We start from the raw sequence: 16,112 nt of genomic DNA on the forward strand, positions 1-16,112 counted from the left end.
TTACCCTATTATTATTGTACATTTTAGTTATGATTTATATTTAAAGTTTGACTAAAAGTTCTACTTTATTGAAACAAGAAAGTAGAAAGTACATGAAAGTCCTAGAATTTTTTCTGAAAAACATAGAAAACCAAGACAACTATTAGTTATTTCATGTTTTTGTACAGTACTTAAATAATAAGTAAATGTGTTATTGTTTTTAGAAACAAAGTTAAATGTATATTTATTACTCTTTTGCTCAGATTATCTAATTTTCTTAATGTAGTTTAAATAAACTTAAAAAAAACCTTATTATTTACGATAAGTTTTAAAAATCTATTTCAGTTGAGAGCGATATTTTATATTTCAATAGCAAAATGATAAATACTATTTTTAAGTCGACTTATTTAGACCATTTAAAGACTGATTTTGTAAAAATCTTTATAAAGACAAAGTATACCAAAATGATCTAACAGAAAATCGTTTTACAAATTAATAATTAAGTTTATGATTTATCATACTTTTATTTAGCGTTATATCTTCTATTAATAATTTTATTTGATAATTTTTGTGTATAAATACTTTATAAGTATCAGATGATTTACTTGTTAAAACGAAAAAGTGTTTAGTTACTTTAGTATTATTCTGTTGTTTATAATATGTTTGAGTTTTAATGAGGTTTTTTAAACACAGACGATTATCACATGATAATATTTTAAAAATATTTCTATAAAATCAAAACTTTATTTGTGTGTTTTTCGAAACTTGTACAAGTACTTTTTGCTAAATTAATTTAATAAAAAGCAAAAAAAACTTAAAAAGGCAAAAAATTTAAAGCCACTAAAAAACTTAAATTTCAAACAACAAATCTAAAAACAAAAATATTGAAACTATGCTGATTTTTTTTTTCAAAATAGCAGATAAAAAGTTAAAGTTAGAAATACAAATAAAGATAACCGAATTTTATTAATCGGTTGGTTTATTGAAAATAATTTTGGCGTGGCAACAACGCCCCATCCTTGTTGAGTTCGGGACCTGCTGCTCTTTACAATATGATCTCGTTAGAATAGCTTGAATTTATTGGTTAATTCAAAGAACCATTAAAAACAAATTTACGGGTTTAGACGCATGCAAACGTTACACCTGCTGACACGACTTCTCAAGTTTCCGTTCATTATCATGAGGTTTTCCATTTCTTGCGTGAACATATCGTTACCAGGCTTGACTGTGGTCATCCAGAAGCTAAATTGGTTATTGTAAAACGCGCAATGACCACGGGCTCCGTTGCACTCAATAAAAGGAGTGGCACGGAAATCCATGAGACACGATCCTGGGCTCGCCAGCTTTTGGCCGTTGCCTTCAGCTCCAGATGACGTGTGCTGTTAAAAGTGTGCAAACTTTTATTCTTTATTTGCCAATTACTTTTGATTCTATGAAAAATAGCGTAAAAATTGTACTAAAAAACTTTTTTTGTCTAAATTCAACAGCTATAAGTGGTATATAAAACTACTGACCATGACAAAACTGTAACCCATCCACATACTGTTCCATCCGACAGGACAGTTAGGATCCAAAGTTGTTTGACTGTGTACTGCAATTGCTAATGAAGGAGCTTCGCAAACTGAACATCTGCTTATGTATTTCTCAACCTGCTCATAATATAAAAATATAAGTATACCTTTGTAATGTTTTGTAAAGCTGGTTAAAATAGGTTTTAAAAATTTTCTAAATAATAAAAACAAATCAACATAAAAAATTTTATTAGTAATTCTGTGGTGTACGACTCGATAACCGAAAAGTTTTTTTGTACACCAGGTCTATAGACCAAACTTTTTGAGCGCTTTTTTTATATCTTTCATTTAACAATATATAGTAAATATAAAATACAAAACTTTTATAAAGTATTTAAGAAATGTCTAGTTTTAATAGTATGATTGTAAAAAAACTAAAATTTTAAACAAAACTTCAAACAACCTGTTTCGCTTAAGTTATAAAATTTAAAAGCTGTTATACTTGCTCATACTTATTTTTGATGAATAAAAAAACGTCTAGTAGTCTGAAAAACGATTACATAGAAATAAAAACGTGACTTACATTGTTAACATCAACTGGTTTCAATGGAATTCTTTCGTTTGTTGTTAGCCAATAAGATTTGTCATTTCTTCCAGCATATCTACAATTACCATTGGGGTTGCAATACAAAAATGGCATGGAATTGAACTTTCTAGCACATGAACCAGCGGAACCTATTTGATAAATGAGTTATGTATAGAACATTCTATTTAGCTCTCTAGAGCATTGCTACTAGTAAAGTTCACATCGACAAAAGCTTTTTACTAATAGCATACCTTTAATTAAAAAAATATTTAAAAAACACTAACAATTCAGAGTTAGTTAAGTTAACATAAAAATTTTAAACTAGAATGAATTTTCTATAACAGTCTTAACCCTACTGATGATTTTATAAAACAATTGATTCCCTATTTAACATCTTAGATATAGTGGGTCAAGATTTGGGGCCACTGAGCTAATTGTATTTCAATTAAAAAAAAAGTTTTATTAATGTAAAGACTCAACCTTTAAATAGTTGTTGCAAATTTAATTTCTTAAAAGTTGCTTTTCATTTTATGTTATTAAGTTAATAGGCAAAAATACAATCTTGAAAAATAAAAATATGGTTTAGCAGTATCTAAAAATTGTTAAAACAAATTAGTAACTTAAACTACTTACATAGAAAAAACCTGAAAGTTATTATTTAAACATTTGCTTAAAAAACTGTTGTTTCTAATTATTACTTAAAACTCTATAACAATTATAGTAAATATTCTTAAAACAATAGTATTAGCCAGATTGTTTTTACTTCTACAACATAAGTCGTGACCGAATCATTGAATTACTTAAAAAAATAACGAAAAAGAATAAGTAAAAAACTCGCACCTAAATCTTGACCATGAGCTCTTTCACTTCCTTCCAAGTACAGCATACTGTAGCCTTTCCACAACCTTCTCATTCCAGCTGGACAATCCGGAACAGTTGTCGACTGACTGTGACGCACGATTATGTGACCAGGTGGTCGTCGTCTTCCTGCTCTTCCAGGTCTTCCTCTTCTTCCCGTTGAGCCATCGATTCCTGGTGTTCCTGGAAAACCAACTTCTCCTTGAGATCCAGGCTTTCCACGAATTCCTGGAACTCCTTTACTTCCATCTAGACCAGGAAGACCTCGGTTTCCTCTTGAACCCTAGAAAATTTACAAACTTCTCCTAAAACAATTAAAAACAATTTGTTACTTGATAGAATCTAAAAAAGTAAAATTTTAGAAACAGTTGTTTCCAGCAAAACAAAATTTTTAGATTATTATTATTGTAGTTAAACTTGCTTTTTTCGAAACACTAAAAAAAAAGGTTTAAAGCTAACACTGAAACAGTGTAAACAAGTATTCTTATTTTATTATAAGTAAACTACAAATTACTTTTAACCCTCTAGGTCCTCTATAACCAGTGTTACCGGGCATTCCCATCATACCAGGAATTCCGTCCAAACCTGGATCTCCACGTGATCCCCGAGGAGCGTCCTTTTCACCGACTTTTCTTCCGGGTTCACCATCTTCACCTTCATCACCCGCCAGTCCTACTAATCCATCCATACCAGGCTTTCCTATTTGTCCTTTCTGTCCCTTTTCCCCATCTTTTCCTGGCATACCGTTTAGTCCATGTTTACCAATGGAGCCTGTGTATTAAGTTGCATTCTTAAGTTAAATTTTTCATCTACTTGTAAAATATTGATTTATACTATTTTGTTTTTTTTACTACCAATTTTGTAAAATATAAGTATTTAGTCTTTACCTGATCTTCCTTTAAATCCCTGTAATCCAGGAGGTCCTTGGGAGCCGGGAAATCCGTCCATTCCGTCAAAACCGTCTTTTCCTGGAAGTCCTCTGTCCCCTTGACGTCCTTTCATTCCGATCAAGCCTTGGTAACCTCGAGGTCCACGCTCTCCTTGTTCTCCTTTATATTTTTTAAGCAAAGTATGACAATACTGTATTTATAGTACTATTTTTGATCGAATTTTAAAATAATCTTCATGCATACCTACTAATCCGTCAAGACCAGGTTCTCCAGGTTCTCCGACATCTCCTCTTCTTCCAACAACGCTGGGTTCACCTTTAGGACCAGGAAAACCTTCAAGACCCTGATTTCCTCTAGGACCTGGTTCTCCAATTGGACCTTGCTCACCAATATCTCCAACAGGTCCAATTTCTCCTTCGGCACCAATATCTCCCTTTTCACCACTAAAACCTGGTTCTCCTCTTGGACCCATTAGTCTTCCTCTTGCAGGATAACCTTTGTCTCCCGTAGGACCATCAATACCGTCAAATCCGGTAAGACCTGGTTGTCCTTCAGGACCTGTTTAACGACGATTCAACTTTTTTCATTAAATTTTTATTGAAAGTATGTGCTAATATTTTGTTCCGTATTTTTAATTTTATATTACGTTTAAAAAAAACTCTCGTCATAAAATATTGTTATTAAATAATTTTTAAAAACCATAAAACTAGTCGTTAGTTAAACTGTGTTAATAATTTAATCAATAACAAAAAAATACTTGCCATCTTCTCCTGGTAGTCCTTCAAATCCAGGTTCTCCGTTTTCTCCTAAAAGTCCAGGCATTCCTTCTAAACCAACTAAACCTGGTAATCCGGGTCGTCCTTGTGGACCTAGTAAAAAATAGTTTATTGTTTGTTACGTATTTGTACGTAAAAACAGTTTAAAAAGCATCAATTTTAAAGTTACTGTGGATTTTTTTGTATTTTTTTTTAAAGTTGTACGTGTTTTTTTTCATTGAACAGTTTATCTTTTGTAAACTTAGAATTTTACTTAAATTCAATAGTACATCTTAATTGTACATCTTGAAAAACTTATCAAAAAAATAAAAAAATTGGTTACTAAACAACTTTTTACATAAAAAAAACATCATTAACGCTATAAAAAATAAAAAGAACATATTTTTTTAAAGAAAATTTAATACTTTGGCCCTTTTAATTAAACAGTAGTATAACTTAAAGTTTTTTATAAATAATGTTGTGATAAAATTATATGTCTTGTTTATAAACAAACCGTAAAATAGCGAGATCTTAATCAAAGTTCTAACTCTTGTGTTTTATAGTTATATGTACTTGTAAATTTAGAACAAACCTGATTCTCCTGTAGGACCACGACCACCTACAGATCCCTTGGGTCCTTTTAATCCATTTAGACCATCTTTACCTGGTAAACCACGCAATCCTTTTTGTCCTTGACGTCCTGAAAATCCGTCAAGACCTGAACTACCTGTTTGTCCTTTTTTACCTTTTGGTCCTGGACCACCTTTTTTACCTGTACAAAATTATGTTCGGTATATAAATCTAAACAATCATGAAATTTCCTTCAAACAATGTTTTTAAGATTTTTACTTTACCTTGTTCTCCTTGTTGACCTTTCTGTCCTATCATTCCTGGAAGACCGTCGAACCCGTTGTCTCCATTGCTTCCTTCAATACCTTCAAGGCCCATCATTCCTCGCTGTCCTTTGAAGCCATCAAGACCACGAGGACCGTCTTTACCTCTCATACCTTCCATACCATTGAATCCTGGCCTGCCTATATCTCCTTTACGACCTCGTCTGCCTGGCTGTCCCTGTTTACCGAGCGGTCCCGGCATACCTAAATGATTTTCTCAAGTAAAATAAGAATTTAAGAACGGTATTTAATAAGTGTAAAAACATAATAAAACTTTACAGACTTAATAGTTTGGAAGAAAATGAAAGGTAAACATAAAACAGTCTAAAAAATAGTTTTAAAGCTGAGTTTTTCAATAAATTTTCTAATATTTTTTTACAAAAAGTTTTTATACTTTAATATGTATTTTATAACTAAAATAAACTTTTATTTGTTCTTTCACCATGCTAGTAAGTTACTTTAAAAATTACATAGTAAAATATTTGATTTATTTTTACTAGCCTTGTTCTCCTTGTGGTCCTGGTTCACCTTTTTCATCTTTATAGCTATCTTTATCAACTTCTGGTGGTGTAGCTGCATCTCCTGAAGGTCCCTTCTTTCCTCTTCGACCCTGATTACCTGAAAAAAAGAATAAATTGTCACAAGTTTTCAATTAATTTAGTGTGCTTAACTTTGTGGAGAGTTTTTTACTTATGTTAACTTAAGTTTTTGCGCAGATATAAAAGTTATAAAAAAAAGTTCTTGATTTGTTTATTGAATTATTTTAGAATAAATAATTTGATAAAATCTAAAAAACTACCTTTTGCCCCTTTTCTTCCAACAACCCCAGGAAGACCATCCTTGCCATGACGACCAGGCTTTCCTGATGGACCTTTGTTTCCTCTAAAGCCTCTTTGTCCATCGGGACCTTAAGATATTTTATGTGAAAACAATAATTACGTACAAAAACACAATTTTTTTTTGATTATTTGATAACAAAGTAATATAAACTGTTTTGATCTTAAGAATAAAATAATTTCAAAATAAGCTTTGAAGAAGTTTTTGAGTCTATATTTTTTTAAACAAGTCTGCTATTGGTTAAGAGTAAAATATATTGAAAAAGTCTGTTTTTTTACTTTAATCAAATAGAATGAAAACTTCTATCGAAAAGTACAATTAAAGGTGTTTGAAAAAACTTACCACGGAAACCATCGAGTCCATTTAGTCCTTGTTCTCCTTCTTCTCCAACATTTCCATCTAATCCTGCAAATCCTTCGAAACCGCGTTCACCTTTTTCTCCTGGAATTCCTTCAAAAAAATTACTTATTTCGAGCTTTTTATTATTATCTTTAATATAGTTACTTAGTAACGATTTCCTAAAAAAAAATTTAACAGTAAGAAACAAGTTGTTCTAGTGATACTCAAACTTTCTGAAAACTGTACACAGTAAAGTAGAGATGAAAAGTCTCGTGTTCACTAGATAAATCTTTTTATACTCATAAATATTTTAATCATGATATAACTAAGATTTAATTGTCTTTATTTGTAATTAATATACTAGTTTATGCCAAAACAATCATAATAAAATAAAATTTTTAAGACATAATATACACAAGATATAAAAATATTTTTATCATCAATCAAAATTTCTGTACACAGTAAAATAGTTTTTATACACATTACTGTGCATACTTTCAGTAAGAATGCTTTAAATTTTATATATCGTTGCAAAATTTTTCTTAATTATACTAAAAATATAAAAAAATTGTACTATTACTAATAAGTTTCTAAAATACCTGGCAATCCATCGAATCCGGATATTCCTTTTTGCCCTTTAAGATTTCCTGTTGCTGGTATACCGTCTCTACCTCTATTACCTTTAAAACCACGGGGTCCTTGAATACCAGCTCTTCCTTTCAAGCCTGCAAGTCCTGGTTCACCGTTTAGACCAGGTTCTGCTTTGTCTCCTTTTTCTCCTGAAGGAAAAAATAAATTAATGAAAGCATAACCAAAGCAATAAAAATAAACTTCTATACCTGGTCGACCATCAGCACCAGTAGGACCTTCCTCTCCTCGTTTTCCTTTCAGACCTTGTGCTCCAATACGACCGAACTTACCAGCTTCGCCCTTCTTTCCTGGCATTCCAGCCATACCATCTAAGCCGTCCAAACCAGAAAAACCTGGTTGTCCAGGCTCACCACGTTCTCCAGTCATATCTTTGCCATCTTTTCCAGGCTCTCCTTGTAACCCGTCAACTCCTGGGTTACCGTCTTTTCCAATTATTCCTGGCAGACCAGCAAGTCCATCAGCTCCATTATTACCTCTCATGCCTGGTCGCCCTAGATAAAATCAATGCTTTTAAAGACTTGTAAAGTTAAAAACTAGTTGTATTAAAGTAAAACTAGTTTTAAACTATAAAACACGGGTAGTTGTCAAATTTGCACGAGCGTAAAAAATTGTACGAGGGGACAAAATTGCACGAAGACGCTTTTGCACGAAGGGTATTTTATGCACGAACACACTTTTGCACGAGCAAACAATTTTGCAAGAAGACATTTTTGCACGGGTTAAATTTTTTTTTATAAATTTTCATTTATTTTATTTTATTTTTTTTTACAATCACTGTTTTTCCTAACCCTTAACCGCGGTCGGTAACTTTTGTTTTTAATTATTACTATTTTTTTGTTTAATAGTTTTTATTACTTATTTTATTTTTTTTTTTTACTATCACTGTTACCCCTAACCCTTACCCTCGGTCAGTAACTTTTTTTAATTTTTTTTTTATTAAATTATCTTTTAGTTTATTATTTTCTTCTTTTCTGTTTTTTTTTATTATCATGCAAAAACGTAACTTGTGCAAAATTGTCTTCGTGCAATTTTGTTCCCTCGTGCAATTTTGTGCCCTCGTGCAAACTTGGCTTCGTGAAAATTTGACTTCGTGCAATTTTGTGCACTCGTGCAACTTTGTTCTCGTGCAATTTAGTCCCCTCGTGCAATTTTGTTTTCGTGAAATTTATACCCGTTCATATAAAATACAGCTATGATTATTAGCTGAAACAAAATAACAAGATTTCAGGCAATTAGACATTGTACATCTTCAGTAAACAGAACCAAACTTATCTTTTAAGACTTTAAAACGTTTCAAATAAAAAATAATAATCTGAGTCCTTTTACTATCGCATTCTAAAACAATTGCTAAAACTTAATTCTAAGTTATGCCCATTTTAATTTAAAAGTATAATGAGTTAATAAAATCAGCTATACTTATTTAAATGTATTTATATAACTGAGTCCTTAGAATAGTACTTAGAAAATTCCAAGTTTGAAGTAAAAATATTTTTTAATAGATTAACATACAGTTAGAAGTATAAGTTATTTTTTAGATTGACTTACAAAATTTAAACTTGGTTTGAAAAAGTATTAAAAAAAAGAAATTTTAGTTAACTTTCGATAAAGTTTTTCCTGTCCTAGATTGCATTATAACTATTTTATTATATTCTTAAGATTGCTTCAGTACCTTCAGGGCCTTCGAAGCTTTCTCCGTCTTCTCCTTGTTCACCATCTTCTCCAGGATTACCTTGCTTACCAGGTTCACCATCTTCTCCTGGCATTCCTTGCATACCGTCTTGTCCATTCAAACCAGGGTTACCTGCATCACCTACTCTACCTTCGACTCCCTTCATCACCCTTCCACGGATTAATTCTCCGGGAAAACCTAAGTAAATTTATTAAAATTTATCAAATAACTTAAAATAGTTTTAAAATTGTAAAAATGATTAAGTGTTTATATAAATTATTTTACTTAAAAGCACTGACCATTTTTAATAAATTATAATTACTTTTAGTTCAGGAAACTTATTAAAACAAAATTTATTTCAAAACACTGTTTCATCTGACAGCCTTCGTCAGTTACAAGATAGTTATGAAAACTGCAGTTAAAACTAAAGAAAAACATTAATATAGGGTTAAACAAGAGTTTCCCAAACTCATTTTCATAGCTGCCCGTTTCAATAATCAATGCAATGTAAGTATTAAAATAATTTTTCAAAACAATAAGTAATATTACAAAACATCCCTAAAAGAAAAATATATAAATTTTTACAAACCATAAAATTCTAATTGCTGTAATTATTATTTTCAAACCCTTTCAATAACATGTTATGTTACTAATACATATCCAATAGTAAAACACAATCAATAAACAAAAAACTTCAAAAATCCTAAGCAAAAAAACTTCACAATTTTATAAAATGCATAATGCCACAACAATCCGTAACTAAAGTTTTGTTTTTTTAAGATAATCAAACGTACGAGACAAAATCGGATTTTACTCTAAAGTTTTGCAATAAATAATAATAAAAAAAAAATAAATTAACCCTAAAAATTATTTTATCAAACAAAGATCAAATAATTTAACTGAGTTTAGAAAAAAAGTTTGATCATTTTACTTTCAAAATACCTTTTCGTCCTTTAATTCCAGGGTTTCCCCTCGGCCCTTGATTTCCAGGCTTCCCTGGTTTTCCTGGACGTCCAGGTATTCCAACAGCATTGCGTCCAGGTCTACCACTCCTTCCATTTCTACCTTGGTCTCCCTTTTTACCATCAGCTCCATCAGGACCATCAGGTCCAATATCTCCCTTAAATAATAAAACACTTTAAAATTCTAACTATTTGCAATATTTTGTGATGTAAACTGCTTTCGGTAATTAAACGAAATAGTTTTTATCAATTTTTTTTTGCAAAATAAAAGTATAAAAAAAACGCATTATTTTTAATTTAAATTAAAAAAAAAAAGCAAATAAAGTCAGATTTTTAAATGTTCTTGATAAGAACAGACTGCGTTTATTTCAGTTTTCAATTGTATATTACTATAAAAAAAAAACTTTTAATCTTTAGTTTTAAACACTTTTAATTATCATACTTTTGATCCTCGTCGTCCAGGCTGTCCTGTGAGACCATCTTTTCCATCACGTCCTGCAGCACCTCTAACACCGTCAGCACCGATGTCTCCAGAGTCTCCTGCTTCTACTAAGTATTCTCCGATTACAGCAATATCTCCAGGCTCACCAGCTTTTCCTGGACTTCCTTGTTCTCCTCTAGGACCCTAAAGAAATAGTTAGACTAGTTGTTTTACAAAGTTTAAATTTTACCTAATATTGTTATTTAAGATAAAAAGATATTGATCAAAAATAAGATAGAAATATGAAAAATACTAACGAATAATAAAAAACTTATTCTAAAATTGTACAACATGCTATAAGTAAGAGTAGACTAATTTATACTTACTATCTATTTTGCCGGTAGTAAATTTTACCAATATATATAGTTTTATCAAGCATAAGAACAAGCAATAACATAAATTTAAATAAAAACAAAATGCTTTGTACACTACGGGAAGTCATAGATCTACAAATTTAAAAGTAATTCAAATACATTTTATAAAGCATAGCAATAAATTAAGTTTTGAATGAAACTTAAACAAATGTATTAAACCGACCAGATAAGTAACTATTGCTCACTTGTTCACCGCGTTTTCCTTTCACTCCGTTATCACCAGGAGCGCCAAGGTTTCCTTGTTGACCGTTTAATCCAGGAAGTCCAGTCATTCCTGGTTTACCCTGCTCTCCAATTGGTCCATTTTCACCTTCAGGTCCTTGTGCATCCTCACAGTCGCATTCGCCTCCAGGAAAACCTTTCAGACCTTCTTCTCCTTTCTCTCCGTCAATTCCTTATTTAGTTATTTAGTCTATTTCTATTTTTTTTTGTTGTCATTGTAGTTTTTAGGAGTTAATTTTGAAGCTTAATTTGTACAACAGTAAAGTGCTTAAAAGTATTAAACTGAAGAATGAAAAATCAAAATTTTCGATAATTAAACTAATGTATTACAAGTACAAATAATTAGTATTAGAAATAAAAAGATAAGTATAGATTTAAACTAATTTTAACTAACTAGATTGAAGTAATTAAAAGTGTTTGGGAAATTTAATTAAAAATTAATAAGCAAAAAGTATATAAACTTTTATTGATGTAAAGCATCGTTAAAAGTCCCTTACCTATGTTTATTATCAAACTTGATGTAAGCTTATATTTTTAATGTACTAAACAGTGTTTTATGTCTATTTTAGAATGTAAAATGATATAAACACTATTGGTATATACAAAATAATATTGTTTTTTTTTTCGAAAAACATTTTAATTTTAGTAAAGGAATTTGTAGGCAAAATGATCATTCAAACAAAAATACAAAGAGAAAACAAAATCAGGAGTATTTTTGTCATTTTTTGAAGCTGACCACTTACAAAGTTTTATAAACTTAGCTAATATATAGTACAGATTAACAAACAACTAGAAGAAAATGTTTTACCTGAAAAACCTTTCTGCCCTTTAACACCTTGCGAGCCTTCATTTCCTTTTGGTCCAAAAACTTTTTCATTAAGTCCATAAAATTTGCCTGGCTCTCCAGGAGTACCACGAGTACCTGGAAGTCCATCTCTACCTGGTTCTCCTCTAGGACCATCTGTACCACGTGTTCCAGGAATAGACATTGCTTTAGGCCCACGCTTACCTTTTTGACCTGGAGCACCTACAATACCAGGAGAACCAGCATCTCCAACCATTCCGTCAAAACCTGAAAAGTAACAAAAAAGTAAATCTTTAAATGTAAAAAATATGTACATATAAAATACAGCAATTGTGCCTAACGAACCTGCAAAACCATCTTTTCCTGGTTCCCCAACTACGTTCTCTCCTCTTGGTCCTTGCTTTCCTGGAAGACCATCATCACCCTCATCTCCAATGAGTCCGTCTCTTCCGTCTCGTCCATTTTGGCCTGAAAGACCTGGTAGACCATCCATACCTACTTTTCCTTCTGGACCATCAGGTCCCTTCAAACCAGTAATACCCTGCACAGAAAAAAAAACAGGTAACGATAACATTGTAATTTTAACAAATTAAAAAAGCTTACTTTAAGTCCAGGGAAACCAGGCTGACCATTTCTACCATCTTCACCACTCTCTCCATCCATACCACGACGTCCTGGTACACCCGGCTCACCATCCATGCCTGGATCTCCTTTTACTCCAGCAAGCCCTTGCTGTCCTGGGGCACCGCTTGGACCGCGTCCTCCGGCCATTCCTCTGATTCCACGCTCACCTTTCATCCCATCAAGACCAGGGTAGCCCTAACGTCATTATCTTTATAAGCTTTATTACAAAAAATTCTAATGGACAGATAATATGAAAACAATGTAATCTTATCGTATATGTATGCTGATTATTTGCGTTAGAAAAAGTTAACTCACAGGAAAACCTTTCTTTCCAGATTCACCTTTGTATCCTTTGTATCCTTTTAGTCCCTTAAAAAATATAAATATATAAGAATCCTAGTCAATAGCAGCAACATTCAAAGTTTTGTAAAAAAGCTCTTAAATTGAAAACCAACTAGTTTCATAACGGATTTTTTATTTTTAAATCGTTGAAATTAAGTCTATCTAGTACTTTTTGTTACTAACTTGATCTCCTGGTTCACCAGGAGGTCCGTCGATTATTTTTACTTCAGTTACATTTCCTTCGTTTTGAGTAGCTGGCGTTGGTTCAGCTGGATCACCTGGAGGTCCTTTTTCTCCCTTTTATGACGTATAAAACGGTTAAATTTGAAGTTATAAAATACCGATATATAATTATTGTTTAGGATATCTTGAAGCTTCTTTTAATCATTAAAGTTTGCAAACTTACTGGATCGCCAACTTTTCCGATAAAGGCTACAGCAAAAAAACCGTCAATTCCTCTTTTACCATCTGGTCCAGGTGGACCCTATAAACTAGATGTTTAAAAAAATTCAAAAATATCAATCAAAACTAAAATCTTACTGGAGGTCCAGGTGGTCCGTCGGGACCTTTTGGTCCAATGTCTCCGGGAGAACCCACATAACCTTGTGGGCCTGGTGGTCCAACAGGTCCCTTGTAACCTTTAGCACCTTTCGGCATAGTATTATCGTCTATTTCAATCGGTTCACCTTTTTGCCCTTTTTCACCAGGCTTTGCCTTCAAAATTGCATAAGGTTTAAATTCAATTCTTTCAATGGAGTATACTTACATGTATTACTTACCATGCTTCCATCCTCTCCATCGGTACCTGGTGTTCCTGCTGGTCCAAGGTCTCCTTCAGTTCCATTGCATCCATCTACACCGGGTAAACCTTGACGACCTTGCTCACCTTTCAAACCGTCGTGTCCGGGCATTCCATTATAACCAGAAGGTCCTGGGTTTCCCTAAAGAATTCGCACATAAATATTTTTTTCGATTACTTTTTAAACATAACACTATTTAAAAAAAGACAAAGAGATGTTTAGCACTAAGTATTTAAGCTAATTTTATTCACCCACTATTTTAAAGTAAGTTCATTTAAAATTTTTTAATCTATTTTTATTCACACTAATTTATAAAAATTTTTATTATGAACATTAATTATAACTTGAACTTTGTTAAATTAGGGTCAAACAATTAAGTTTCAAATAAATTATAAGAAACAGTTTGTTTACTTACTTGATTTTTTTTTTTTGCTCTAAATATATGACTATTAATTAATCTTTTATTTTGTTTGAAAAAACGTTTAAATTAATAAAAAGCAACCATTACTATTCGAACTAGCAAAACAACCTACTTGCTTGGGTATAGTGTATATCTCAGTTTAGATTAAATTGTTCATTTTATATTTCAAAGTCTTAATAGTATTGACTAAACTAAAATTTAGGAATTGAAATAAAATAAAGATTAAAGCAATTACTCTATCTCCTCTTGGACCATCAGAACCGGATTTTCCCGGCATTCCTGGAGACCCTTTTTCTCCTCTAACACCTTCAATTCCCTGTATTCCAGGGTTACCTACTTGACCTGGTTTTCCTTGCTCTCCATGTGGTCCCTTGAAATAAGTTGATGGTTTAAGTCTTTTTTATGTAAGACTTTTATACGACAAACTGCTAAAACCAGTACTTTAAAAAACGCTTTTAAAGCAACAAAAATTTAAAAGCAACATCATTTTTTTCAATTAAATGTAAATTAGATTTGAAAAGTGTTATAATAAGACTTTAGCTTGTAGGTGATACAAAACAGAGCAAGCTTGAAAAACAGATCAAATTAAAACTTATTAAGTTGCATTTTGATTAAAAATATTTTTAATTTGTTTAATATTTTTATTAAAGTATTTAAACTAGTTGCGTTGTATTTTATTAAAAACTAACTCTTCGTCCTTTTTCAGAAACGCAACCAGCACAAGGTCCCTTACAATCTCTACCATTACACTCTTCATCATTATGATTTTTAACTTTTAGCTTTTTGTAGCCTCCTCTTCGATGTCTCTAGTTTAAGTGATTCAATGAAACAATTTTATTTTGTTTTTTAGTTACACATACTTGAAAGCATATGTATAAAAATAAATGAGTACATTATAAAATAAAGTTATAAAAGGTCTCTGTAATTTTTTTTTTGAATTTAAGCGACTTTAGCAATTAACTTTATCAGTAACTTTTGTTGTTTTAACCAGCTGTATTAAATTTAATGTTTAACAGTATAAAAATCAAGCTATCTTATTACGAATTCCTTTTTAATTTAAAGTTTTTACCTTTTTAAATTAGCTAATAACAAGTCAGTTGTCGAAGAAAGTTTATAATCAATTTGTTTGCAGTTAAACATTAAAAGTAAATCACAAGTTATATAAAGTTCAAAAAACTAGACTCTGTATTGACTAATCAAAAAAATTGAAAAAAGGGAACTTATTTAATTAAACTTATAGTACAAAATAGTCTAGCTAAACGTGCCTATAACGAATAATAATAAAGTTCTAGCAACAGCTGTGGCTACATTTCTAATAACTTCACCGTTAGGTTGTGCTGTACACACGCTATTCGTTTTATTTTAGATTTTAATTATTTTATAATTTATAAAAAATCTGAATAAAAGAATAGTTTAAGAACTATTTCAGGCGTATTAAATCTAAAAAATCCACTTTATTACAAAACAGCTAGTTTACGTTGTACGAAATAATTTAAACAAATGCAGTCTTCAACTTTAAATTATCTTTTGTATTAAACATTTAAACAACTAACTTTAGCAGCATCAGTACTGTGAAGAATAACTAAAAGGAAAACACACAGAAACCTGATAAAAACATTGTATTTAGTGTTTAAACAGCTGTTATAAAATTTATTTAAATTTATATTTTTACAATATTTTTTAAATTTAATTTAAGTACTACCTGTAAACGTAAAACAATAAGATCACCAAATATAAAACAGAAAATAAAAGTTACACATGAACTATGGCTTTATAAATACTTTTTTTTAATTTAATGTTTTTTTTAAATTATAAAACGTTTTACAGAATTCATTTAATTCTAAAATTTTCTTCTTATACTAGTTTACATTTAACAATCCAAAAACAAATAAGTTAAATATAATTATAAAAAATACTTACAAAATTTGAGATCTTAGTTTCATTGTGTTTTTTTAATTAGTACGAAAGTACTTATGTGTGTGACTAGACCTCTGTCTTCTATTCTTCTGTTTTGGAGTGCTAGAGATTCGAACAATGGCTTCTGCCGCTTTTTCGATCTCTTATCTCCGTGAAATGTGCAAAGCTTTGCTTTGCGTAAAAACTCTACCAAAAA

General features: G+C 31.0%; 1 protein-coding gene across 1 annotated transcript; it reads right to left on the reverse strand.

Annotated features, from left to right (window-relative positions):
• Nucleotides 1-562: 562 nt before the first annotated feature.
• LOC145833466 (uncharacterized) lies at nt 563-16,112 on the reverse strand. Its single transcript, XM_082940645.1, has 31 exons — nt 15,920-16,112; nt 15,553-15,604; nt 14,689-14,805; nt 14,235-14,369; nt 13,558-13,719; nt 13,319-13,492; nt 13,185-13,262; nt 12,962-13,075; nt 12,752-12,805; nt 12,416-12,631; nt 12,158-12,353; nt 11,816-12,079; nt 10,971-11,179; nt 10,373-10,555; nt 9,911-10,088; nt 8,969-9,166; nt 7,488-7,790; nt 7,248-7,427; nt 6,652-6,759; nt 6,272-6,379; nt 5,974-6,090; nt 5,434-5,676; nt 5,172-5,351; nt 4,586-4,693; nt 4,068-4,382; nt 3,822-3,983; nt 3,449-3,705; nt 2,917-3,217; nt 2,074-2,225; nt 1,494-1,628; nt 563-1,358 (listed from the first exon to the last, which is right to left on the reverse strand). Exons 1-31 carry the CDS (start codon nt 15,940-15,942, stop codon nt 1,092-1,094), a joined length of 5,289 nt encoding a protein of 1,762 aa, XP_082796771.1. The 5' UTR covers nt 15,943-16,112; the 3' UTR covers nt 563-1,091.

Source organism: Thalia democratica, chromosome 1 (assembly GCF_965202585.1).
Source record: "Thalia democratica chromosome 1, ktThaDemo2.hap1.1, whole genome shotgun sequence".
Taxonomy (NCBI): domain Eukaryota; kingdom Metazoa; phylum Chordata; class Thaliacea; order Salpida; family Salpidae; genus Thalia; species Thalia democratica.

Coding starts and splice junctions, on each gene's coding strand:
- LOC145833466 (XM_082940645.1), bottom strand. CDS start 15,942: ATGAAACTAAGATCTCAAATTTT. Junction 11,180..11,815: donor AGGGCAGAAAGGTTTTTCAG/GTAAAACATTTT, acceptor TAACTAAATAAG/GAATTGACGGAGAGAAAGGA. Junction 4,383..4,585: donor AGGACTACCAGGAGAAGATG/GCAAGTATTTTT, acceptor GTCGTTAAACAG/GTCCTGAAGGACAACCAGGT.